The sequence below is a fragment of the Simochromis diagramma genome, unplaced genomic scaffold (genome assembly GCF_900408965.1).
Source record: "Simochromis diagramma unplaced genomic scaffold, fSimDia1.1 OVJJ01000334.1, whole genome shotgun sequence".
Classification (NCBI taxonomy): Eukaryota; Metazoa; Chordata; class Actinopteri; order Cichliformes; family Cichlidae; genus Simochromis; species Simochromis diagramma.
In genome coordinates, this window is record NW_024386764.1 from 3,326,400 (window position 1) to 3,353,225 (window position 26,826).

Genomic DNA, 26,826 nt, shown 5'->3' on the forward strand with positions numbered 1-26,826 from the left:
TTGCGTACAGAGGGGTTCATCGTGGTAGCTGCAAAACAAGCCCAAATCATCACCCCTCCACCACCGTACTTGACAGTTAATATGAGGCATTTGTGCTGATAGGCTGTGTTTGGTTTTCACCGAAGATGTCACTGTGCATTATAAATCTCCATTTTGGTCTCGTCTGTCTAAAGGACATTGTTCCTGAAGTCTTGTGGTTTGTTCAGGTGTAATTTTCTTAACCTAAGCTGTGCTGCCATGTTCTTTTCAGAGAGGAGAGGCTTTCTCCTGGCAACCCCTCCGAACAGATGATACGTGATTAGTCTTTTTCTAACTGTCGTGCACTTTAACATTTAACATGTTAACTGGAACTTGAGGAATATTAGATGTAACTCTTGGGTATTTTGCACTTTCTCTGAGGTTTGCATGTTCTGACCTTGAGATGAATTTGCTGATGATCAGTTAATCAGGTACATTTAATTACCAGCACCTAGCTTCACTCTTTGCCTTATTTCCTATGGAAACAGTAAGGGTGTACTTAGTTTTTACGTGACTGTATTTCTAGCTGAAGGGTCAAACAAGGTGAGCTGTTTGATAATCGATGTATCCTAAACCACAAAATAAACTGTAAGTACCTTGCCTAAAATGAGAAAAGCTGGAAAAAAGGAAGAATATGATGCAGTTTTATAGAATTTAAATTTCTGCAATTATTCAGTAACTGTCTCCTAAAACAAAATTGGTCATTGTCTTGCTATTCTTCTTTTCTTTGTTCTTTTTTTCTCCCATTATAATCTGGAATGTTAAAATCCATACTGTGTTAATTATAATATACCTAGTTTGTGGCTAACATTAAACATTTGTGAAGTAACAGGATCAGAGAAGTTTTTAAGTGATGTTCTGCTGATTTAAAGTGCATTAAAACAAATTGTGTCATGTGTGGAAATCAGGGCCATGGAGAGGAATTGCCTCCACATCACTGGGTGACTCATCGCTCCTGCAGAATTCTTCTTCAACAGGTCTGTCCTTACTTACCTCAAGGAAAACATAGGTCCATATTAGTTAGTATTAGCAAATCTTTACAGTTTAGAGTAAGAGTTTGTTTTCTAAAAGTGTTAAAACTGCAATGAAATGTTTTGTCTTCTCTGAAATGTGTCCAGAGCATTGCTGGCCCCATTGCAGAGTCAATATGAAACCAATGTGACAGAGAAGGACGTCCACAGAGCAAGACGAAGCTCTACACCTGCTGATGACTCAGTTTTGCCTCCAAACATCCTGAACGGCTCTCATCTGTCTTCTCTCAAAGCGCTTGCTCGTCCATGATAGTTCCTCTTCCTGTTCAGCTGCCTGAGGCTTTCTTGAGCAGCTCATCTTGGGCAGGCGTCTTGATGTATTCACAGGCGCTTTTTGTTACATCCTGGATTGTGGCTCCCTCTTTCCATTGCTTATAGATCCTAATACCTGGCTGTGACTCGCCTTTGTGCGTCTTTATCACGGTTCCCACTGGCTTGTGGGATACTCAGTTACTTGTAGTTGCCCTGTATATTCTGGCTCCTATCAACCACTTCAGTCCGGATCGCCTTCCCTCTCTTTTTAACCATTGAGCCACACCTAACTTATGTGAACGACATCACATTAACCTCACTTCAAATCTTTGTAAGGTGGATCAGTAAGTTCTCTTTCATGCCATACTTGAAAAACTTACAATGAATTTCTTCAGTTCAATGAATAGTTTAAAATCATTTTTAGCAAATTCACCTGTGACATTCCTCTCTGCTTACTTTGACATTGTTTTTTTAAGAAAGAAAATTTGAGAAAAAATATACACTGATTATGTTTGTTCTCAAATTCCTGTTAGTATTGTTTTAAGATAAAATTCATACAGCCAAAAAAAACCCTCATGAGCAGAAAATTTGCACCCAGGTAAAACATTTATCCACAAGATGGCGGCAAAACAAAGACTATCTTGACTGACCTGAGCAGCGTGTCCCCTTTACTGCAAGTCATTGGCCTGCTCACATTCAACTCATGTCCTCTGTCTCTATTGAATAAATCCACTCCAACCCCCATAAAAACTCAATTTTTATATTGTGTTTGGAAGAAGAGAAATAAGAAAAACTCCAAAGTTTCTTATTACATGATTTAAAAAAAACGAAAATAAAATCACAAGAAGAAATGTTGCAGGATAACTGTGTACTTTCAGAGGAAAAATACTTTTAAAGAGCAGCTGCGTTCAGAGTGCAGAAAGAGTGAAGTCTCATTGTTTATCACTGGTTTATTATTACTAGAAAAAGCATCATGTTCTCGTGAAATGAGTGACCTGACTTGAGTCAGTAAGCTGGAATGAAAAGCTGCTGATTTCTTTCATTTTTAAGAAAATGTGTTGAAGAGTTACAGTGAGGCATGTAAAAAGAAGAGTAAATAAACAGGCTTATTTTCCATATCTAATAACCAGATGCACGCATTTGTCTATCCAGGTATGCTTTTACTGCATTTGCAGCGTGTTTGGCATCATTTTCCTGCTGAAACATGAAGCTGTTGCCAATCAGATGTTTTCTAAATTGTATTGAATGGTGGATCAAAATCTGATGGTACTTTCCTTTTTTCATAATTCCATTATTTTGACAAGACCCCCATGACAGAGCCTCCACTGTATTTTACTGGTGCCCTTGGTCCTCTGACCTCCTCCATGCATACTGATGATGATTTGACAAAAAAAACAAAAACAAAAAAACCTCTCAAATATGGCTTCATCATCCGTAAAGCATGTTGCACTGATTTTCAGTGCAGTTCTTGTGCAATTTGGCATTTGTTTTTTTCTTATTTCTCATTGGCATGACTTTCAACTGCTTTAATCTGTTGTAGATATTTTTAGATGTTCAGCGTCTTCTTTGGTCCTTCGCCTTTCCAGTTTCCTCAGACTAATCAAACTGTGTTATCACTGCCATTTTAGAAATTTAGAAAGGCTGATGACGGATGGCTCGAGACTTCTGCACAGAACTTTATCTGGAAATGAGGCTCCTTTCAACAATATGTAAAAAGTTTTTCAAGGGTAATAACAGTGCCATTTCTTGTTTTGAATTTTGCTTTGGACTTCATGTTATTGCAGTTCACCTGTGTCTCTGTGTCTCTCTCTCTGGTCAAAGTGGGCTTCCTGACCCCGAGTCTCTCCTTTTATGGTTTGAAAGGGTCAGTAGACTGACTCCAGCATACACAACAAACGTAGTGTGGGAACTGTCCAAAGTGTTGAAATGTACGCCTTGAATTTGCTGGGAGAGAAATGTTGGTGGTTGTGCTATAAGCATAAAAAGTAACAGTATTGTGTGTATTTCGTACATAACAGGTTTTAACTAAAAAACACTTAAAGCTGTACTGTTCAGTTACACTGCAAAGACATGACGAAGCAAGTGCACCACCCACCTAATCAGTGTTCAGCTAGTCTAAAGGTCAAAGGCTGAAACCTCTGCATTGATTTTGGTCCAACTTTATAGTTTATTATCCATCAGTAAACAATCTCACACAAACTCAGCAGCTGAAGTTATTCCATTTGGATTTCAGTTAATGAACTCAATGGCATTTTAGGATGACGGCACCTTTTAATTTGAGGAACAGACGTGGGTGGATTAAAGGATTAGTCTGAAGTACTCATGAGCTTGTTGAAGTAGAGAGGAGTTTGAGTGTGAAAGTCATTTTTTGATCTCATAATGAAGTCAAATATTTCCAGAAATGGGCTGTTTTATCAAATGTGGGTCAGACAAATAAACTTTTGTGCTCTCTGTCATTTCTTTTTTCCACTTAGATAAGAATCTATGACTCTGGAAAGAAGTCGGGACTGTTTTCCATGTGAATAGTGGGAATAAAGAAAGTGAAGTCTACACCCTGAGGTTTAAATATCCACCATTTACCCCACAATACTTATAATGAATTCTTAGAAAATAAAAAAACTGTACTATTTTTCCTCTTTCATCCCCTCTGACTGCTGTTAAATGATATTCTAGAATAATTGGTAGTAATGTATTTCCAATATGTATTTCTGTCTAGTTATCCATCAAAGATTAACTTCATTATCATGCCAATCATGCCACTGTTGTTTGGTTATTGACGGTTAGCCACGCCCACTAAAAGGATCAGCCAATACAAATGCGAGTAGATCCCCCCCACCCTCCTCCTCACACACACACACCTCCTTCCCGCTGATGACCGTGAACAAGTTTCACCGGTTCACCCTCCGGCAATGGATTGACGATTCATGTAAATAAAACCGATCGACGCAGCTTAAATTGCGCAAGGATGGCGGACGAGGAGTCACTGAAGGACACGCTACCGGACGAGGAGAGGGAGTTTCAGAAGGCTATAGCGAAAATTGGAGGTAGCGAGAGGATTTATTTGGTGAGTGATGTCTGCAGAAGTAAAGATTTGGACGGAGATGACGCCAAAATATTGCAGGAGTTCGTACGCGACATGTTTCACGACGGCAGTCTGGTGGCAAACGGTCATGGTGGCCCCCAGTCAAGTCCGACGAGCGATCATGGCGGTAAAGCAAGTACAAACCACGTTTCCAGCGAGGCGGAGACTGGAAAGGGCAATGAAAATTATCTAAGAGCGAGGCCCAAGGACTTGGAATTGGGAGAGGACGGAGAGAAAAAGAGACGACCAGCGGGTAGTAGCAATGCTCAGAGGACAGCAACGAGGAGGGCGAACATTCACAGCCTGAAGCGAGCGATAGACTCCCCTGTCATCATATTCATCTTCAGACAGACTTTCATCGGCCGAGCTCCAAACGAGGTGTGCTTAAAAGAGATCCTCAAGGATGTAAAGGCACGCACGAAACGCGCTACAATCGCTCGGCCAGCTCTGATTGGATTAATCCACACAACCGACGAGAGCGCCGAGACGCGCCGGTGCGCCCAGCTTCTGGAGCGTCTGATCCGCTCGGTGTTCCACAACCATGCATCAGAGGCGATATGGGTCGGCTGCTTCATCCCGAAGACAGACACCCTAATGCTCAGCATCAAGAAAAACGTCTGCAGAGTTATACATTCATCTCAAGCAGCAGGTGTACACACATTCCACTTGTAGCAAAACCTCAGAAAAGCTTATTTATTTCATGCAGTGTGTAGAAAAAAAAAAAATGTTTTAGTGTGACCATCTGCAACAACCGCACACACCCATGTCAGCAGGACACATGCTTGTAAACATGGAGTTTGAACCCTGGCACATTTAACCAGGCCAGCATGGGAATATTGTACAATGTACAGCATATTAGATCAGCAAGAGGCAAACAGCATAATTTGTCCAAGATATAATATGTTAACTATTATACTGAAGCCTCCACTACTCATAATATGATCGTTGTATGCTCACCAATGAGCACTAGCTACTTCAATTAAAGTCCATACAGGACATACTTTAATGTACTTTAATGAGAGAGCTCACTCTTGTGTAGGCCACTTCATGACACTCACAAGACCACACTGCACACATTTTTCTTCCCAGGCATGGCTGCAAAGGCCAGGAAACAATGGGAGCATTCACAAAACGGTCGCCCCCTTAGAAAAGCTGCCACATTGTTAAACGCTTCTTATCGCCTTTCAGATAATACTAGGGATGAAGGGAACCCAGTTTTCTGGCCATTGCAACGTTGGTTCAGCCACAGGAGAAGAGAAGACCGAGGTTCAAGCAGCGAGCAAAGAGGTAGCTGCAAAGTAACTTCAGCAGAGAAATGCCTGAACTGCACCACAGTCCTGCAGTCACTTATTTTCACTGCAAGTTCACAAGTTGTCTTTTTTCAGGTGACGCTGAAAGTGCAGAAGAGGGCATCCCTCTGAAAGCCTGTGCCTTGTCTACTGGACCAACTCTGAATGGAGATCCATCTGGAGGAGACGGCTAATGTAACCTGTGTGCTTTTTAGACTGTGAAAAGAGAAGCTGGCCTCAGTGCTTTGCTACAGTGTTACAATTTTTCTTTGTGATGCTCAGGGACCCACTTCTTATGAGCCAGCATATTTCTTGTCACGTCAAAGCCACCTAAACGCTGTCAGGTTTGAAACATGCATTAGTTTGTTACGTGTTGAGAAAGCATTAGACGGCTTGCAGCATAAGTACTCTTATAAAATGATACAGGACTTGATTCCTGGCTCACTGTTTGTCAGGGAACTTGTGTATATCAAATACAGGGAATTAAAGAACAAAATCAACTGACATGATAAAAGCCTTAAAATGTGAAATCTCACACAGTTTACCTGAATCCAGGTCACGTTCTCGCCTAGAAGCACTGCACTAATTTTCCGGAAAACTGTATTAATTGGATCACAGGGACCCTGGGTGCTTTACTTAAGATTTTATTTTTCATTTTCATTAGGATTTTGTGTCTTAGAAACAACTTTTAGGACCACCAATATTTGTAACGGGATTTATGTCACTTGTATTTATGTAGCCTACTGACTTATTCATCCCTTTAAATAAACATCATTGGACTTGCCTGAGTGTTCAGCTTTGTTTTAAAACACATACTCCTTGCCTATTCTTTCAATAAAGTAAAAACTGCCTGGGTGACAACTAGTAGTCATCGAAAGCTGTATTGTCATACAACTTTGCATGAAAAACACGCTGCCCCTTGGCTTCCACGATCTTCATTTAATTGCCAGATGTGCTAATTTACTGTTTGTAAGCGACCTGCCTTGTCTTGACAGAAACTAGAAGATAGTGATGTGTCGGTCGCGAATGAAACGGCTCTTAGAGCCGACTCTTTATTGGGAGCCGTGGGGGGGGTTTCTTTCTCTCGCCCTCTCTCTCACACTTTTTCTCCACTCCACTCTGCACACGAGCCTTGTGCAGTTGCAGATGATAAAGGATTCAGAAAGTTTATTCATGCAGGCCCATAAGACAGAGAATGTGTATCTTCTTTTTGTTTTCATATTTGAATTTATATTTAATTGTGTTGTGGTTTGCAGTGTTTTGTGTTGTTTCACTTTAAAATTGTTTAAAAGGAAAAAGCTGAAAATTTAAATAGTTAAAAGTTGAAATGTGAATAGTTGGTTTTTGTATTATGACTTATTTATTACATTTTATGTGGAGTGAATAAATAAAAGTATATTTACAGTGGCCCCTAGAGACAAAGCACGTACAAACTCCAAAACACGTACGAACTCCCAAACACGTACAAACGCCAAAACACGTACAAAAGACAACAGAAATGCTGCAGAATGCTAGGCGCAGTGTTGAGCTTTTGTTACCTAGTGGCTACACAAGCCAGGAAGTACCAACGACCAGATTTGGTGTGTGGTAGTAACAGGTAAATGAACATTTTTTTTTAAATTATTTGAATATATATGAATGCTTGTGTATAAATACACAAACCATACACATATGCTTTCAATTGTGTAATTTAAGTGATCTAGGTAGCTCTGTTTTGGAAGTTCAGTTAACGCTAGAAATGTGTTTTGGAGTTTGTACGTGCTATGGAGTTTGTACGTGCTTTGGAATTTGTACGTGCTTTTTGGAGTTTGTACGTGCTTTGTCTCTAGGGGCCACCGCATATATTTATATATAAACATATATAAATAAAACCACTTTTTTAATATTAGTAATTCCTTTTGTGCATAATTTTATATTATGGTTAATAATAAATTAATTAAAACAACAAAACAACCTGAAGAGTCGGTTGGGAGCCGAAAGAATCGGATCTTTTTAGTGAGTAGAGCCGAAAGAGTCGTTTCTCTAAAAAGAGTCGGAAATCCCATCACTAGTAGAAGAGCTGCTGGGCTGGCAGGTCGCCATTTGAGGTGCCAGTGTAAAAATCGGATACATTCAACTACATTTACAAATTCCCCACATTTTTTCAAATAATATTTACGTTATCTTTATGTTAATTAGTTATAAAACTGGAATATGTTGGTCCAACTGATGAATCCAGCGTGAATTGTATACATTTTTTTACGTTTTTAATCAGGCATAGTAACAGCTGGCCAACCCGAGGGTCCTTCAGACAGGGACTTGCGGTGTTGAACAAAAAGAAGTTAGCAGCGGCTGCGTTCAGTTCGGTGGTTAAACATATCCAAACATTGCAAATCTTTTCTTTAACTTCCCCCAAATCACACGAAATTTCGCCGTCACACTAGGATACGCGGGGCCGAGGAGGGACCGAAGAGCCAATCATGATAACATCTGCCGGTAAGTAGTTAAAGGTAGCTTTATTTTGTTAGCCGTTGCCATTGATTTAGCTGAGTCACACGGCTAGTACTTGGCAGCCCACCATAGACCGTTGATCACATATAAAATTACTAAAGTAGTTATAGTAAGGAGAAACACATTTCATTGTGGATTTCCCGTGCTTCAGAAATGGTTTTAATCACCGCAAGGCTGTTTAAATGGAGGAAGCGGAAATAAATTACAGTAATGGCAACAGCATGGATCTTTATAGATAAACATGTTCATTTTTGCTTTCATCTGAGACGTAATTTCCGATGACGTTATGTGTTTGAATACATCCTAAATGCTGCTGTCATCTTAGTATTGCTATAAACAATCTTCAAATTGCCAGATTTTGGGCTAACATTATATTTGATCCTCAATAAGCTTCTGTATCTCCTCAGACCGTATTGTAATGTAATGTATTCTTAGAATGTATTGTCTTTGATTTGCAAATGTATTTAGTATTTGAAATGACCGTTGGATCAAAAGAAAAGTATTTGGATTTTATGAAGTAAACATCCATTTAATAATTTCTTTTGTTTTCTAGCTGGAATTATTTCTCTCCTTGATGAGGATGAGCCCCAGCTTAAGGTAAGAGTTGGCTGTAGGGTAGTCAATTGAATATTCGGGTAATGGGAGATTTTCATGTCTTGTTATCTCACCACAAGAGATACAGTTGCAGAGATAAAGTCTCTTGACTTTTGTGAATTGTCAGTGTGGCCCATCAAGTCTTTTGTGAATTGTCAGTGTGGCCCATCAAGTTTTGGTCAATGTTTTATTTTTCTACGTGACATAAATGTAAACTCATTTGGTGTATGCAGTATTACATAAAAGTGAATACAAAGATGAATATTTAAACAACACGTCTGTTTTTCTTGCAGGAGTTTGCTCTGCACAAGCTAGATGCCATTGTGAATGACTTTTGGGCTGAGATTTCAGGATCCGTGGATAAGATGTAAGTAGCGAAGAGCTTATATTATAGTTATTACAGTGCTGTAACATAAGTCAGCAGGAACTTAAGCTCATTGTTTATTTCTATGTCTGTTGTAGGGTTAAAGATTTAACTGACTTTCCCTGTAAATGTTGAGACACTGACAACAGTATTTACTCTCCCTCAAAGCTCCCTCATAGTTCAGTAATAAATGCAGAACTGAATGATTTTGATCATCTCTGATCTGATCTACAATTTACTCAATGGTGATTAGAAAAATGGCTCCTGACAGTTTTGTTTTATGTAACTAGTTGTTGTCTCCTCACAGTGAAGTCCTATATGAGGATGAGTCTTTCCGGAGTAGAGAATTTGCAGCCTTGGTGGCCTCCAAGGTTTTCTACCATCTTGGAGCCTTTGAAGAGTCTCTAAATTATGCTCTTGGTGCAGGAGATCTTTTCAGTGTCACAGATGACTCAGAATATGTGGAGACCATCATTGGTGAGTGGGGCGGGGGGGGGGGGGACTTCTTCTCTTCTTACCAGTGCAAAGTAAAATAAAGATGTAATGTTGGACTTAAGGTTTATCCTCCGTTGCTTTCTAATGAAAAGTATGTATGAAATAAATATATTTACCTACATAACTTGTTATTTTTGTGGATGCAGCCAAATGCATCGACCATTACACCAAGCTGCGGGTGGAGAATACCGAGCTGCCAGAGGGCGAAGAGAAGAAAACCATAGACCCCCGTCTCGAGGGCATCGTCAACAAGATGTTCCTGCGTTGCCTTGACGATCACAAGTATAAACAGGCCATTGGCATCGCCCTGGAAACAAGACGTCTGGACATGTTTGAGAAAACCATCTTAGAATCAGTCAGTGCAGTTTTCTGCTAACTTGAGATTATTTTGGATCTTTATAACAAGTTTTAATAAGATTTACGCTTTGGTTACTGCTGTTGATTGTTCAAGGTTATTAACGTTTCATCTTAAGAATTTCTTTCTTTTCACTTCCCTTCCAGAATGATGTGAGTGGCCTCCTTGCCTACAGCTTGAAGGTGTGCATGTCCCTGATGCAGAACAAGAAGTTCCGTAACGACGTGCTGAGGGTGCTGGTCAAACTCTACATGAACCTGGAAAAACCAGATTTCATCAATGTCTGTCAGGTAACAAATGGATTGTTCAAACACCTGAGCCAAGGAAACTGGCGCGGGTGATCGTGCTTTCACTTCTTTTTTTTTTTTCCCCTCCAATGTTTTATCCATTGACTTGTTGTTTGTGACAGCATACACAAACACAGAAAAGAAATAAAAGGCTTTCAGGCACGAAAACATACGGAGGGAATTTAAGACAGTGCGACTCTCGAAGTTCTCAAACATGAAGAAAACCTGTCAAGAATATAACAAAAATATATTAAAAACATTTTTGCATCTTATGGGGCCGAGAAAAAAGTAAAGATCACAGCTTGTAAGAGATAATATGGTATTATTGAAGAAAAGGCCCTCATCTCCTATTAAATCTCCCCTGAATATCTGGTTTACACATGCATAATTCTTCCAGTTGTAGAAAAGATAACGTCCTTAATCTAGTTTCGTAGAAGAGGTAGACTTCCAATTTATATGTTTCTTGGCAAGCACAATTCCTTGATACAGATGAATCTGGATGCCAGGTGAAAACCCAAGGGTTTCCACGGAGCATCCAAAGATTGCCAAGTTATGGTTAGGTTTAATGTCTCTGGAGAAGGCTGCTGAAAGCCACTAAAATGACGTTATGAAAAATGAAAACTCCAAATGATAAGATCAAAAATTTATATGTAATCACAATCTTCATGATTCCAGAGAGTTCACTTTCAGGCACGCATTATAGCAGGTATTTTTTGTTAGATAAGAATCTCTAACGATCAGTCAACCAAACCAACATCTGCCCTGAGTCATGCTCAGAGTTATTTGTGTGATTTTTAAAATAGTTGATAGTACTGCTGTATGTTGATCACATGTACAGCTTTAATTTAATAGATTTTCCAAAACTATTTCAAACTAACATCCCTCTCCACTTATCTCTCTCTCTCCCCACTCCAGTGCCTGATATTCCTGGATGATCCGCAGGCTGTGAGTGATATCCTGGAGAAGCTGGTGAAGGAGGACAACCTGCTAATGGCCTACCAGATCTGTTTTGACCTCTATGAGAGTGCCAGCCAGCAGTTTCTGTCCTCTGTCATTCAGAACCTGCGTACCGTTGGGACACCTATTCCTGCAGTCCCTGGTTCCACAAATACAGGCACTGTGCCCACGCCAGACAAAGAGAGGTAGGCAGGGACAAAGAGTGACTAATTCTGAAGCACTTTGTCTTGGTTCATGTTTATAGGTCTTGGGCTTTTTCAGAGATAGTGGCTCTGATTTAAGGCATTTCTCTGCAGAAGAGTTCTTTTAAAATGCTGTATGGTGGGAAAACCTTTTGACCCTTTGTCAGTGAGAATAAAGCCCACTAAGTTTCTGGTGGGCATCTTAAAGCTTCTGAAATGAACCAAACTGAAGTAAAGAAATACAAAAGATTGAGTTTGAATTGAGTCTAATACACACACATCTTACAGACTGAAACTTGTTGTCTCTTGTATGTTTTATAGTGATGCAATGGAGACCGATGACAAAGCTGGCAGCTCACCTGCTGGAAAGCCTGCAGAAACGGTTAGCAGTTTGGATTTTTGGGGGTTTTAACTGCAGTATATCTTTAATAACTGGAGCCTGCACAACAAAGCATGTTCACCATAATCAGTACAGCTTAGTCATGTGATCTAGGCTAACAATCACAGTCACGCTAAGCAGTTTGTATACATGCACATAAAACTGGTTGCGTTGGCATCAGCTGGAAAAGTCTAGAGCCACACGGTTCTCACAGGAATAACAAAAAGTAATCCTGAAACATGATGAGGAATTCTAAAATATACTGCGAGTTAAAAGGAGTTTATTAGAGTCAGAATCGTGTTTGCCAAATATATATATAGCAGTGTAGTCTAGTTAAGCATTCAAAGTTGAGAAGAAAAGTTCAAAGAAAAAATGCAGATTGCACATCATTAGTACTACCTTACTAAATATCAATACTAACTCAGTGTGGCCTTTAGCTGCAGTCTTGATAGTGTTATTGAATGCTGGGAGGGAGGAATGAATATAAAACTTCAAGTTAGGGTTGAAAGTAGAAAGAAGAAAATCAATTGGACAGTAGTTTTGGGGGGGTTTTTTGGGGGGAGGGGGGTTAAATAAATACACTCTGATTTGCTGCCTTTAATATATCCTGTCACATTGTCCTTCTGTCTTTTTACAGAAAGATGAGTCCAAAGACCAGAATGCAAAGATGATCAAGATCCTGAGTGGGGAGATGGCCATTGAGCTTCACCTACAATTCTTAATCCGAAATAACAATACAGATCTAATGATTCTGAAAAACACAAAGGTAACGTTCGCTGCCAGTGTAATGTGCAGTTTTGAAGAAGATTGTTTACAACCAGATGAACTGCATTTTGCTTGAGGTCACTTAATGTGCCGTAGCGACCACTTCCTGAAACTCCCTGATTTTTGTGCCTCCTTTTACTCCAGGACGCGGTTCGAAATTCAGTGTGCCACACAGCTACGGTTATAGCCAACTCCTTCATGCACACAGGAACCACAAGTGACCAGTTCCTCAGGTAACTGTGCTGGGAGGATGATAAAACACTGAAAAGATTACAGAGGGATATTGATAAACGTGTTGTTTTCGAGTGACTATAACCCAAGTGTTTTTTGTTCTTGTAGAGAAAACTTAGAATGGCTGGCAAGAGCAACAAACTGGGCAAAATTCACAGCGACAGCAAGTCTGGGTGTCATCCACAAGGTAGAGTTCTGGCACAGTGATGGTAATACTAAGAAAACCAGAAAGGATTTTGTTCTAATGTTATGCTTTTCTAGTCTTACTGCCTGCTCAGAATGTTTTAGACAAAGATTAAAGTGTTTCTAATGTTCAAAATGCTTTCTTTCAGGGTCATGAAAAAGAGGCGCTCCAGTTAATGGCCACCTACTTGCCCAAAGATACCTCCCCTGGCTCTGCCTACCAGGAAGGAGGCGGGCTGTATGCCCTGGGCCTCATTCATGCCAACCATGGCGGGGACATCATTGACTACCTGCTCAGTCAACTCAAGAACGCCAGCAATGATGTGAGTTTTTAGGTTTGGTTTCATGCTTGGTTGTCAAATGCCCTGTAAATGTTACACTTGTGCCCCAGCTAAAGCTTTTTAGAGAGCAGGAGCTAGTTTAAGTCTCTGTGTCAGTTTTATGCTCTCACTGATGGTGTGCTTTCTGTTCCACGGTCACAGATTGTCCGTCATGGCGGTGCTCTTGGCCTGGGCTTGGCTGCATTGGGCACGGCTAGGCAGGATGTCTACGATCTGCTCAAGTCGAACCTCTACCAGGATGATGCTGTCACTGGTACGTAGGCCCTGTCAGTGAAGGGGCTTTTTGAATTTTAAAGCCCCAGTTTGCTTTTTACTGTTCTGCTTACTAATAATAATGTTTCTACAAATATGACAAAGAATGATTTGGTTTTTTATTTTTGTTTGTTTTGAGCATCTTTGCTACGTCCCTTATTAGAGTAGAACTTTCAGACGTTTTAAATATGTGTTTTGTTATGTTTTTTAATTGTATGTGGACCAAAAAAAAAGCAGGTTTTTTTGTTTGTTTGTTTTTAATCCTGTGTGATGTGTTATGGAATTTTAATTAACAAAGCCTACAGACACAGTGAGCAGTAGGCCAACAACTTTTAATAATAAACACAAGCATGCTTGGAGAGAGCCGCCATCATGGGCCACTGACAGCAGTCTCTCTACCGATGAACAGCACAGCCCTGGTTTAAATACAGTCAGACAAAAGTACTTTCACAGCTGTTAACCCTCTCCAGAATGTGGGAGATTTTTTATAACCTTATCTCTTCTTACCGTGATTGCCCCTTGTCTCTTCCCCCATCCTCAAAAACACAGAACAAAAGGCTTCACACCTGTGGAATTCCCCCCACTTTGTCACCCCCTTTCTCAGAGGCCTAGCTGTGTGTGTGCAATAAAGTTAGAGCTGAATGCTCTTCCACATGTTTATTGTTTATTTTTTCTGCTTCTGCGACCTCCCAGGTGAAGCTGCAGGGTTGGCTCTTGGTCTCGTCATGCTGGGCTCCAAGTCGGCTCAGGCGATCGAGGACATGGTGGGCTACGCTCAGGAGACGCAGCACGAGAAGATCTTGCGTGGCCTGGCAGTAGGAATTGCCATGGTCATGTATGGACGTATGGAGGAGGCTGATGCCCTCATTGAAAGCCTCTGTAGAGACAAGGTATGACTAAAAAACACTCAAAAATCAAATTATGTACACCATCAGGTTGAAACTTCTGTCAAAAAAAAGTGACAATTGTCTTTGCCATAGGGTCAACTTACCAATATCTAGAAAATAATCGAAGTTTGATTCTTTAATGGAAAGAATCTCAGTCTGTTTCATAAAGGTCACTACTCTCCGTAAAGCTCACAATTCACTGTGCCGATATTTGATGTATCAAATCCCGTCTGCACTTACCGAACCTCAGGTTGTGTGTATTTCCCATCACATGTGAGACTCTTCCTCTGTACTTTGTGCCAAGATCTAGATGTGGGAAATTACTCAAATTATGTTGATCTTAGTTGTGTATCCAGACACAGTCTTAAAGCTCTGCTTTCTTTCACTGTCTACGGTAGGACCCCATCCTGCGGCGCTCTGGTATGTACACTGTGGCAATGGCATACTGTGGCTCTGGGAACAACAAGGCCATCCGACGCCTGCTACATGTCGCTGTGAGTGCTTCCTTTTTTCCTTCTTTACAACACTGTCACTGAAGGGAGTGCAGGTTTATAATGATGGCACTGAAGCGGATGGAAGATCCACTAATGGCCGGCCTCATAATAGCTGCTAGTCATAATATTGTCAAAAGTATGATTGTTTATTTTCTCCCTTAATCTGTCTTTTTTTTCAAAGCTTTAGTAGCTGCTGTTATTAAACTAGTGCCAGTTATTTAAAGCACTGTATTCTTTCAGGGATGATCTCGCAAAACTCTTTGCTAACAGAAATCACTGCAGAGGTGTGAACCACTTTTGTCCTGCAGGTGGCACTTGGTGCTAACTGAATTTATTAGACAGCTTAATAGTAGAGCATATTTCTTTTACTCTGAGTAGTAGGGGATGTGCATTTTTAAGATTAAATCAAGTCCCGTTTAATTGACTGCCTTTCTTTTGTCTATTAAGGTGAGTGATGTGAATGATGATGTCAGACGGGCTGCTGTCGAGTCCATTGGCTTCATCTTGTTCAGGTAAGCCAGACCCCATTCTTTAAACTATGAACACTCTGTTTTGGTTTTTTCCACATGCACCAAAGGCCTTTCTCTTTAAAACCTCAATACTTGTGCCAAAATTCCAGCTTTATGCAAAACACAACCTTTGAACAAAGACATACTTATTTGAGCAGATCACATCATGCATCTGGTAAAAGGAGGGTATTCTGAAGGGTTTTCTAAATATCATTGTTATTACAAATGCTGCTTCTTTATGTTAATCTTTTGAAGAGTTTTAAAAAAGTTATATAATGACAACCAACCAGTGCTCAGTTTGCTGTCCGTCCGTTTATTTTAAACAGTTGCACATTTATCTTTGTTTGCTGAGGGGAGGTAGAATTAAAGCTAGATGGTTTATGGTTGTTGATTTCAGTGTGTGTCACATCTGCCGCTAACTGGCTGTCTATCTTAAACGCAGCCGGCACACGAACAACAACCTCCACAAAGAGGCACGTGCATTATAGTAGAAACTCAGTGTGATTTTAGATGCTTGTTATATGTAAATTAATAAATAAAAATCATTACCTTAAAAAAAGACTTGCAGAATGCTTACGGCAAAAGAAAATGGCACAACTACAGCCATCCGTATTAAGGTTAATAGCATTAGCTGCCACAGTAACTTTATAAAGCCGATACCTGTGGCGCCAGAGTGCCTGTGGATACTCTGGTGTCCCCCACAAACTAGAAGGAGAACAGGGAGTTTACCAGTTTTTCCATCATTACAAGCAGCTGATCTCTTGGTTACTTGTGGGAGTTTTATTTAGCTTTACTACAGTTAGCTTGTTTGGGATTTTAACTTGTGAAGTGAAGTGTTGTTGGTTGATTGGCTAACACAAACGAGTTAATGTAGCAGCTGGCAAATGAATGAAACCAGTGAATGTCATTTCCATGCAGATGTCCTGGAGCTTAGTTGGCTTTAACCAGTCAGGTTCTTGTTATTCACTACGTCACTACTGACACAGAAACACTTTGGTTTTCTTTCTTTTTTGCTTCAGTTTTCCTGGCTGACCTTGTGTTTTTTTATATTTTGTGGTAATGAGTTGTCAAAATTTAGTTTAGTAGTAGTTACTGGTCTTCATGAATGATGTTCCTCTGTCAGACAATGACACCACTGAGGTCCTTATCACTTTAACTGTCTTCTCCAGTTATTTACAGGCATTTATCCCACTAACATCAGTGTTTACCCACCATAGAGCAGGGCTCGTGCTAAACAGACTGCCTGGCCACTTCACAAACATCAGGGTGTGCATTTTTAAGCCCAAAAAGGCCATGTGATATCCTGTGATCAATCGGCCGCTACATAAACCTTGTGTAAATTTTCTCTGTGTTTAGAAAGACTTGTGAACCAGAGCTATTTAGTTTGCCTGCTCTTCTCTGATTTCCCACCCTAATGCCTTAAGAATAACTGCATGCACTCCGCCTCACAAGAAGAGCCAGGTTTGAATGCCTTACGTTTCAGCTTTTTCATACTAAATCAGCAGAGTTCCAGTTTGTTTGTTTGTCTTTTGTTTAACAGTGACACAGTCTATACAGGAATATAACTAAATAGGATTTTAGTTTAGTTGAATGTTTTCCTGGATATTTTAAACAGAGAAATCAGGAATTGCTCCTTAAATATGCTGTCGTTACAGTATTCGTATTTTTCTTTTTCAGTGTAAATAGCAGTGTTTTTATTGCCAAACTCTGTTATCTGCTTTGGTGTTTATGATTTGGGGAAAAGTGAATAGCCTTTTTTGTTTTGTTTTGTTTGTCTTACTGTGGCTGTTATGCTGTGTTTTGTTTTGCCCAGCCCTTATTTATGATAGAGGCCATTTTTCTGATCACATTACAGTAACATATGAATGTGGAGATCAACAGCATAACACACAGATGGTTACAATTTGGCCTTTTATCAAGAACACAAGAAATATTTTATTAAACACATGTAGATTTCCATTTAAAGTGAACATTTTCTATGTACAGTCTTTTTAAGTGGACATCTTTTTAACATGTCAAACCAGCAGGCTGCGATACACGTACAAGAGTGCTTTTCAAAGGTCCAGCAAATACATTAAGTTTCGTTTCAAGAGTGCAAGGCGTTTATGTCTGTCTGTGTTGTCTTGACAAAATATAAGCATGTAGATGGTTTACAGCATATTTAGACAGCAAAAGTTGAAAGCATCAGAATAGGAAATGTACTGTATACTGCATTCAGGGAGTTTCCAGGTCATCATGATGTCCTGAACTTTGTGGATGTAGTGTTCAGAGTTGAAAATAGATCCTTGTGTAACTGATGTAAACAAACATTAGCGATCACTTACTAGTTTCTAAGTGAGGTCACCACCTTGAACCCTGGAGGGCAAAACAAGCCTTCCTTAGACTTCATGTGCTTTACTTTCATCAGAGTTATTAAACCAAAATGCCAGCTAATGTTCACAAGCCGCTCAGTTGTTTACAGCTGCTGGGCAAGTAAAGATAATGGCACTAAATGCTAACACACCTCTCCTGAGGCTGCCGTACAAAAACAGCTGCCAAATCACACCAAAGGCTAAATTATATTACATTATTTTAAGCTTAACAGATGAGTTTCACCTTCCAAACGTGGCATTAGTGACCCATCTCAATCAAAAATAGATAGACCTGCACCTACTGTTGTTTTTGTTTTGGGGTTTTTTGTGTATGTGCTGGTGGCAGTGTAAGTGCACTGGGGGGAATATTGTTACATATTGCAAATATTGCCAAATGGACTGCAGCTTGTGCAATGTACACTTTACAAGTATGGAAAAACATGCAGTATTTTAAATATCAGTGTTTTTGAAAGTTGATCTAGACATTTGCAGCTTGTAACATATTAAAAACGAGTTCTCTGGTGTTCTGATGCTCTGAGTTAGCCAGCATTTTGGTGTTTTGCCCTCTAGGTGTGCGCTACAAAAGATTATGAACAGTTTGGGGTTTGTTGTCTTGCCATTAAATGTATCCAATTGACAGAAACATCTGTTTGTGACAAGCCTTTGTCTTGAAAGAACTAAAATTTGCAACATAAATTTTATCCACTTTAAGTACTCCCCCCCCCCCCCACCCCACCCCCAATTTATATTCATTTGCTTTGCGTGTCCATAGTCTATACACAGCTAACATGTTCCTCCTGCTTATCATCTTCATTTTCAGTCAGAAGTATTGTGTCTAGCACAACACCACTAGATGACTGTACAGGTGGTTGCCGACACCTCAGCGGACTTTGGTAGGCCACAGCTCCAATGCCGTTCTTCATTCCCCGTTTCATGAATAGCTTAGAGTTCTCTGCCATGGAAGATTTGATTGAAATCCTTGTTAGAGTCCACTCTGCAGTTGATGGCCTCAGATGTCCTCCTGACAGGTTACTGGCACAGCTCCTGTAATTACAGGTGATGTAACGTGTGAACGCCTGCCTGAAAGTTTTGTTGAATAGGGTGTAGACCAGCGGGTTAATACCTGATGACACGTAACCCACCCAAACAAAGATCTCCATGAGCCGGGCAATGACGTTGGGATCACACCCTTTGCATAGCACTGAGGTGATATTTGTAATAAAGAAAGGGCACCACATGACTACAAACAGGAGGAAGACTATGCCCAGTACCTTGGATGCACGCTGCTCGTTGCTCAGAGTCTGCATGGACTTCTTGCCCATTGTTGACATCCTGCGAAAGGACTGTTCGTATGGCGTGTGAGCGATCGTGGTGCCTGCATTTGGCTTTTCCTGCATCCGGGGAAGTCTGCTGTCCAGCACATTCATTTGCTCGGCTTCAGTTGAAGCCATAGACTGCTCCCTTTGAAAAACTGTGGACACCGCCGGAGAGCTAAAACGCTGAGTGACCTTTGACCTGAGCAAATAAACCTTTTTGCGCAGCACATGGACAGTGAGTAGATAGATGACCATCATGATAGTCAAAGGGATGAAGAATGCTGACAAAGAGCCAAATATGATAAAATCCCAGAAGGTGGTTGGTTTCAGCAGGCACGTGTGGTTGCTGTTGAAGGTGATGTTGTTGGGAAGGTGGTAGTTCTTAAGGCCCCTAATAGGAATTGGAATTGCAATACCTAGAAAAACGACAACAACATTAAATACTGGGAAACACTGGTTATTACCACACTCATTGGATGAACAGCTTACTGGCTTGCATTTGTTTTGTTTTTTTCTGCAAATGCAGTAATTTTTCATTTGAGAGAAAGAGCTGCTTTTACTGAAATGTGTCTCCAATAACAAGGCAAGACTGATTGCAGCATCTTTGTGTTTACAAAATCTAGTAAACTAATCATTCCTGGCAAGTCGTCACCCCCCTCAAAATAAGCCATGGTGTACAGTAAGCTTTAAAAGTTTAAATAAAGCCACACCTGACAGCCAAAGTGAATGTTCCCTTAGTGGTGTGAGTACTGAGCTGTACTGTGCTGTAAAGGTGTTTTCATGTATTTAACGTAAGTTTTTGAGATGCAGCTGATTTTACCTTTTATTTTAAAACTTGGATGTGATTTAAAGTCACAGTGGACTTTAAATCACATCAGTGCTGTTTATATATATGTTGCTGTTTTATGTCATCTGGCATGCATTTCTGAGTGTAAACCAGGTCTTGTTGGGGCTTTTATGTTTTGAGTTTTGACTTTAAAGACTGCTGTAGAGCTGAAGGCTGAACTGACAAACTTACAAATGGATATGAGCCACACCAGTGCGATCTTGACCAGCGCTTTTGCTCTGGATTTGTACTGGCTGTGTTGAATCGGCTTCTTGATGGCAATGTAGCGATCCAGTGAAATGGCACAAAGGTGCATGATGGATGCAGTAGAAAAAAGCACATCAAGGAAGAGCCAGATGGGGCAGAGAAACTCAGGAAGAGGCCATCCAGAGTCTAAAGAGAAGATGAGATGGAAATTAGAGTTGGCAGATAGTTTAATATACTTGTGGTGTAACTCGTTTTCTTGCCAAAAAGAATGCGGTCATACTCTCTGCCCGTTAGGGTAGATATCAGACAATGGCAACGGGTTTGAAGTAGCACTCGTGCAAATGATTGCTGTTTGTTTATCTGTGAGGAATCACTTTACTGGAAAAAGGAGGGTTCGCCGAGTGTTTATGGAGCTCGGAGCTCTTTATGTAGATGTGGCAGAGACTGCGCTCAACAGTAGTGTTTATTTTGAGTTCTGGGTATAAAACTGGCAAGTAGTTGTTCTGGCTTTTGTCTCGTCATCCATTAACATAGTAAAAGACAGTTGTTGGAATTTTCCTGTGTTATGCCCGTCTCCTCCGCCTCCTTACTGCGCTGCTTTCTCGTACTCTGTTTTGATTGAGTTTGACATGGAAGCTTTTCTCCCCCCAAATGACAAATGATTGACACTTTTGGAAAGTGTTTATTTGTTATATTAGTTTTACAATGTTACTAAAGCAATCCTGCCCTTGTAAGCTTATTTTTTTTTTATAGGTTTTTGTTTTATGGTTGCCTTTGAAAACATCCTAGTTCCACCACGTGGCAGCCCATTAAAAACTTGGAGCATAAAGCAGAGCTCTCCTGTAGTTCCTAGTTATACAAGGCTCGTGTCAGCACCTCAAAGTCATTTGCAATGTTTTTTCTTTTCTTTTTTTTGGTTTATAAGGATTACAAAACTGCTATTTGAACAGATGTGGGTGTCTAAGAGTCAACAGTGCAGGACTTTTATTAAAAAAATATGGGGATGAAGTGTTATTACTTAAAAAAGAATAAGAATAATTTGCATTTCTGGCAAGTATAAGAAAGAATGTGTTTATAGCACATTGCACAGTAGAAACAGCTACAATATCCACAGCTCTTTAAATAAAAAAAAAACATATAGAATAGAGGAGTTCAGAAAATCTAATGTATTAAATTACCACATTATTGGTTAGTAGAGAGCTGGCTTCTCACTTAGGCTTTTCTTTTTTCTTTTTTGGCTACAAGTTGGTTTATTTTAAGTTTACAAGAGTTTCTGTTCACATAGCTCATATTTTAAACAAGAGGACCTCTTACATTTTCCAGGTGTCTGTATACTTCTGCTCAGCAGATGTGGAAGAGTGGCTGAATACTAGAAACATTTTCTGGAAGGGTGTGTTGCATCATCTTTTCTTTGAAACCTATATATTTTAATTCAAAGTAAAGTAGGTTTCTCTGCCAGCTGCAGCCAGCTCTACCTGCCCTACTGCTTTACTCCACGAGCAAGTCTGAACGGATGATCAAAGATAAAAGGAGGTTATAGCTGTTCAACTGGAGACACTTTGGTTAATAGAGAAATCAATTTTGTTTTATATGTGATTGGATCGCTAAAGGTAAAGGCCTAATAATTATAGTGACATTGTATAGAGCTGAAAAGAAAAAGAAATGTAACTAACTAACGAACTTCAAAGGACTAGCTGTTAGCCTCTCTGCACCTTCCTCACCTGTTATTAGATTATAAGAAGGGGGATAAAGGTTAAAAAGATAAATTGGACTTCAACCACCTTCATCATTTGCACACGGCTACAAAGCAAACACCTCTGGACACCGGACCAGCACATCTCGAGCCTTAATTAACAATGATAACAGTCTTAATTTACACAACACACGTACAGCTTTATTAGTCTGTCAGCTTACGTGTGTTTTTATTGTTTCTGATTATTTCAAGCCCAGCACAGCTCATCGGCCCCACCTTACAGTTGTAACACTGATTTCACTGAAATATTTAGTTTAGTTGTGTTGACATTTGTGGTATTAGTGTACCAATGTACTATAACCTTGTCTATGTGACTTTGTTTATTTCGCTAAAGGTTGTTGGCACAGCATGACTGTCCGCACCGTCGTTAGCTATCCTTCACACTAACACACTGTTTCTGTCTGTGTCCTCATGACCTCTTCCAGTTCACCTCAGCGCTTCATCTCTCTCTAAATAGGAGAGGATGACAGCTGCCTGGGTCTTAAAATATATTTCACAAAAGCAGAGCATATTTTAGGAGTCTGTTTTTTTGTTTTTGTAGACCTTTGTAACCTTTTAGCAGATAGAAATACTGCTGGAAAAATTAAAGAAATACATTTTAATCACGGTTGGTGTTTTCTCTCAGTTACGTGACTGGACTAGTTCTTAGGACTAAATATTTTCGGCCTAGATAAATTGCTTTAGAGGTTCCCGTATTGAAGTGATGGTTTGGACAAAGAAATCAATACCCTTTCAGTTTCTTTTATGTTTCAAAGCCAGCTGCTTTTAGCTCAATACCCAGGTTTTTCATGGATCAGAATGGACCTTTCGGTGTCTACTGAAGCGCGCATACAAAAATGAATGATATGAAAGGACAAAATCTGCACAGGCTTGTTGAACAGAAATCTGTGAGTTTTGTTGTTATATGTGGCTGTTTGATAAATTAAACTGTTTATTATGCTTGATGATGAACCCAAAATAAGTGTGGTTTAAAATACTAATTTTACTGATGATTTCTCCTTTGGCTGTGACTAAAACTTCTTTGGAGGGTTTACTGGGTGAATTTTGGGCTCAGTGTGCTCAATTATAGCAATGTGAAAGGGGATTAAGCTTCCTGGTAGACTGATGAACAGGCTTTATATGTTTCTAATGTGGAGAGTGATGTAAAACCCTTATAGCTGGTATCCTTTTCAATCCAGCGATCCAGTCAGAATTTAAATAGCATGTTTCCAGACACAGATTTGTTACAGAAATAGATGCAATGGCAGATTAATTGTAAAGCCCTTCTTTAATTAGATTCTGCATTAAGGTAAGCGCTTAAGCAGCATCTCTGAGCAATCTTACTTGTGCAGCTTTCAGTGTGACACATCCACATCTGCGCTCTTGTGTGTTAGGCATAATTATAATCCAGCTCATTATCTTTCAATTGAACTAATGGAGAATAATGCGTAGCTTTGCCATAGCTCTGTATTTTGTTGTGGTATGAAGAGGAAAAAAAGATGATACAAGTCTAAATCAGTTCCTGTGCAGCTGTATTTGCACAACACTATTAATGGAATTAATGGAAAAATGGCTTTCCATTGGTAATAGTCCCAGAGGCAAGTCGTTCAGTCCAAGCTGTGGACCTGGCACCAAACCTTTGCCAGAGAAAGTAGACTGTTCACCGTCCACTATCTCTTGTTCTATTTCATCTAGAATAATTTGTTTAGAGATAGTCTTGATTGGATCTAATACTGCCTCTCAAATTGTTTTTCTCCTCTTCTGTTATCCCCAAGTCTTCTGGTCGTTATGCAGATATTAACGCCTAATGAAGGTTTAATACAAGTTTGCTGTGAATTAGGGGACATCCTTCATTAAATCACTTCGGTCACTCTTGAACTCACTTTAAAAAATTGTTTTCAAAATTTGTTGGTGGTTTGGACATCAATTTTCAGTGTTCTTCTGGATATTATGACAGATTATGATCTGTCGGGGCGATCGTGGCTCAAGAGTTGGGAGTTCGCCTTGTAATCGGTTCGAGCCCCGGCTTGGACAGTCTCGGTCGTTGTGTCCTTGGGCAAGACACTTCACCCGTTGCCTACTGGTGGTGGTCAGAGGGCCCGGTGGCGCCAGTGTCTGTGTGTGTGAATGGGTGGATGACTGGATGTGTAAAGCGCTATACAAATACAGGCCATTTACTATATTAAAGAAAGAAATATAATCATTCCAATGGTGCTTTGTTCAGAGTCACACCTTAGACATGGGTGAGGTACTGTTGGTAGTTGTTTGCTGGCGGAGCGTCTGGGGTTTAAATACTGTTTATTTTGTAAGCATAATAAAATATATTGTGATTTTATTTTTTCTTTTTTTTAAAATAAATGTAAACGACCGTTTAAAAGGGAAAAAATAAGAAATGTTATGCTTGGGTTTCTAGGATTTTTACCTGTGCAGCTTTAATACTACCCATATAATGTAAAAAAGCATATGCAGTATATGTGCAATGAAGCTGTCAAAGCCAAAGCTCCATGCTAAACTTACTGTAGAGAACAGTGACCAATGCAATGGGCATCACTAGGAGTCCCACCAGCAGATCGGCTACAGCAAGTGACATTAGAAAGTAGTTGGTAGCATTCTGCAGCTTTTTCTCCAGCGACACAGCGAGAATGACCAGGATGTTTCCTCCGATCGTGGGGATGATGACCATGACAATGAGCAAGGCAGCCCATTTCAGCTGAAGCTCAGACACTTTGCCTGCGTGTGAGCTGTTAGCCTCGAGCTGTGCCATGGCTGGCTGAGACAGGGTGCTGCTGAGCATACAGCGGGCTTGAGTGTAGGTCGGGGCTCTAATCTTTCTGGTCTGGGAGACTCGGTCAGCATGGTCACTGGGTCCCACAGGCAAGGGCACAGGGTAGGGTGAGACAGTTCAGGGGCAGCACACAAGATCCCGCATCCCGTAAAAGCCAAACGAAGATGATCTTTGTTCTTATAAAATCCAAAGCTGGCAATAATCCCAACACGATTAGTAGCTCCACAGTGCGATGTTCCGCAAGTGAGCAGGGGTCCTCACTTTCCCAGGCAGCTGACACTCTTGACATCCACTTCAAAGAAGAAATAGGTCTGTTAAAGGGGTAGTGATTAGTCATTTACCCGAATAATGACGAAATACAGCAATGGTAAGTAATAAATAGAGCAAAGACAGTCAGATCATGAGTTATGTGAATGCCAAGCTGGGAAAACAGAGTGATTGCTTAAAAGCTTTTCAGATTTCTTCTGTTATACAGTTAAAGGTTAATAAAAGATGCAAGTTGTTTGTACACAGTGTTTCAGCTGATATTTGTTGATTAAAATTAGTAGATGAATGTGTAGGATTTTGAATTTATATACCTTCCAAAGCAGTGGTTTAAATGATGTCGAAACCCATTTTCAAATAAAAAAATAAACTAGTATTGTGATAGTTTTGCAAAAGTTTCTTACCTGTTTCCCAAGGTAATTTTAGCTGTCCTTCTCCTTTTGTGTTTTCAGCTCTTTAAGTCTTTTCCCAAACCTTTACGTCTTAACGCTGTTGAACACTAAAACAGTATTCTGAGCTGGGAAAAGAGAGCCGCTTGACACCCCGTGCATTTCACTCTTTGCACACCTTGTAAGGTGGGACAGCTTGGTCTCTTTTAATGTCTCCTATCTCATCTTTAAATTTCTTCCCTTCCCATAGAAGAATGTGACAGAGAACGCCCTCCCTCAGCAGCGAATCCTAAATCTGTCTTAGTCTGAAGCGGTCCGTGATGTGGAATTTATTCGCTTCCACATGTTGGAGGAACTTCCAGTCTCGCCGCGCGTCACCTACCGCGATCACAGGTTTAAAACTTTCAGATGTTGTTGCTCCTCTGCTGCTCACCCGTTCTCACTCGTTGCCTCTCGTCTGCAGCCTGCGATCAGCTCACGCTCGCTCTCTCTCGTCCCCTCCCTCCCCCTTCTGCTTGCAAGTGACTCAGACTCTATACAAAACAGATGAATGTCTTCATGATGGCAACATGCCAGTTGTTCTGGGAGGTAATTTCCTTCAACACCGCCGTCCTACTGTTTATATTTGTCACTTTCTGTTCACTCCTCTGCTCGAAGAAGAGGGGAGGTAGGAGCACTGTATGGGGGGAACCTTTTGTGTAGAGGTACATGCTTGAAAATGTACTTATACTACATAGCTGTTAAAGCCTTTTGTCCTCAGTGAGCTCACATTGAGAAACATCTCAGGAAACTTGTTTTGTTTTATAGATGATATATATTTTAAGAAATTATCCCCTATTTATGTATATTTTTGTTTTCTCTATAGATTTTTTTTGCTTGTAGTCATGATGTTGCTGTGCTTTTTTGCTTTTAAAAGCAGATTTATTTATTTATTTATTTTTTAAGTGAGAAGTTCAGAGTGTACCCTTGGATATTTTAGATGATACATGCCTCTTGTTTCTGTCAAGGTGGCAGTACATGCATAAGATAATCTGCTCTCTTTTACTTTGCTTATCCTTTAATGAAGTTTAATCTCTTCAGTCCCAGAAGTTTAAAATTTTTTTAAATGCTTAAATCATCACATCAGGTGTAGCACTGTGATTAGAGGCAGCATCTATCTCTCCAACAGCTGCTTTTACCCGAACATGTTTTCAGTATGATAACTAATCTTATTTCTTGGGATCTGCATGTTTGCCAACTTTTAAACTGCTGCAACATTAAAGGAAATAAAAACGTTATGTACCATTAGACGTGACACATTTTTTTTTTTTTTCTCCGAGTTTAAGCAGTTTAACAAGTTAACAGTCTGCCCTTTGGCAGCTGCTTATCACTTATTATTATAGCAGTATACTCACACGTGTTTGTTTTGTTTACTCTTTGGATGAATTTTGATTACCTTTTAGCGTAAACTATAAAAGCCACATGACCTCTTTTCTAAAATTAACATTGTCCAGGTGTTTTTCATGATGTATTTTACAAC

General features: G+C 40.0%; 3 protein-coding genes across 7 annotated transcripts in view; 2 read left to right on the top strand and 1 right to left on the bottom strand.

The window, feature by feature from the left end:
* Positions 1 to 4,149: 4,149 nt before the first annotated feature.
* On the top strand, positions 4,150 to 6,456 carry LOC120733662 (uncharacterized protein C2orf72). The gene is made up of 3 exons (XM_040031973.1): positions 4,150 to 5,032; positions 5,572 to 5,670; positions 5,769 to 6,456. The coding sequence occupies exons 1-3, from the start codon at positions 4,267 to 4,269 to the stop codon at positions 5,864 to 5,866; spliced, it is 963 nt and encodes a 320-aa protein (XP_039887907.1). The 5' UTR covers positions 4,150 to 4,266; the 3' UTR covers positions 5,867 to 6,456.
* Positions 6,457 to 7,959: 1,503 nt separating this feature from the next.
* psmd1 (proteasome 26S subunit, non-ATPase 1) overlaps positions 7,960 to 26,826 on the top strand; it is a 36,706-nt gene continuing 17,839 nt past the window's right edge. Inside the window, exons 1-16 of the mRNA XM_040031985.1 lie at positions 7,960 to 8,147; positions 8,716 to 8,759; positions 9,050 to 9,123; positions 9,428 to 9,597; positions 9,762 to 9,970; positions 10,117 to 10,260; positions 11,173 to 11,399; positions 11,718 to 11,778; positions 12,413 to 12,541; positions 12,685 to 12,773; positions 12,880 to 12,958; positions 13,104 to 13,277; positions 13,437 to 13,548; positions 14,241 to 14,437; positions 14,833 to 14,928; positions 15,376 to 15,440. Of these exons, the coding sequence (XP_039887919.1) occupies positions 8,132 to 8,147; positions 8,716 to 8,759; positions 9,050 to 9,123; positions 9,428 to 9,597; positions 9,762 to 9,970; positions 10,117 to 10,260; positions 11,173 to 11,399; positions 11,718 to 11,778; positions 12,413 to 12,541; positions 12,685 to 12,773; positions 12,880 to 12,958; positions 13,104 to 13,277; positions 13,437 to 13,548; positions 14,241 to 14,437; positions 14,833 to 14,928; positions 15,376 to 15,440 (1,886 nt within the window). The 5' untranslated portion in view covers positions 7,960 to 8,131. The remainder of the gene's footprint in view (positions 8,148 to 8,715; positions 8,760 to 9,049; positions 9,124 to 9,427; positions 9,598 to 9,761; positions 9,971 to 10,116; positions 10,261 to 11,172; positions 11,400 to 11,717; positions 11,779 to 12,412; positions 12,542 to 12,684; positions 12,774 to 12,879; positions 12,959 to 13,103; positions 13,278 to 13,436; positions 13,549 to 14,240; positions 14,438 to 14,832; positions 14,929 to 15,375; positions 15,441 to 26,826) is intronic.
* Positions 17,339 to 25,860, bottom strand: htr2b (5-hydroxytryptamine (serotonin) receptor 2B, G protein-coupled). 5 transcript variants are annotated; one of them, XM_040032034.1, is made up of 5 exons: positions 25,323 to 25,860; positions 24,387 to 24,965; positions 20,123 to 20,323; positions 19,060 to 19,520; positions 18,692 to 18,832 (listed from the first exon to the last, which is right to left on the bottom strand). In XM_040032034.1, exons 2-5 carry the CDS (start codon positions 24,661 to 24,663, stop codon positions 18,818 to 18,820), a joined length of 954 nt encoding a protein of 317 aa, XP_039887968.1. In that variant the 5' UTR covers positions 24,664 to 24,965; positions 25,323 to 25,860; the 3' UTR covers positions 18,692 to 18,817. The 5 variants fall into 5 exon arrangements, with proteins under 5 accessions (XP_039887960.1, XP_039887952.1, XP_039887943.1 ...); XM_040032026.1 differs by having other exon boundaries at positions 17,339 to 19,520; positions 24,387 to 24,946; positions 25,690 to 25,859; XM_040032018.1 differs by having other exon boundaries at positions 17,339 to 19,520; positions 25,690 to 25,859.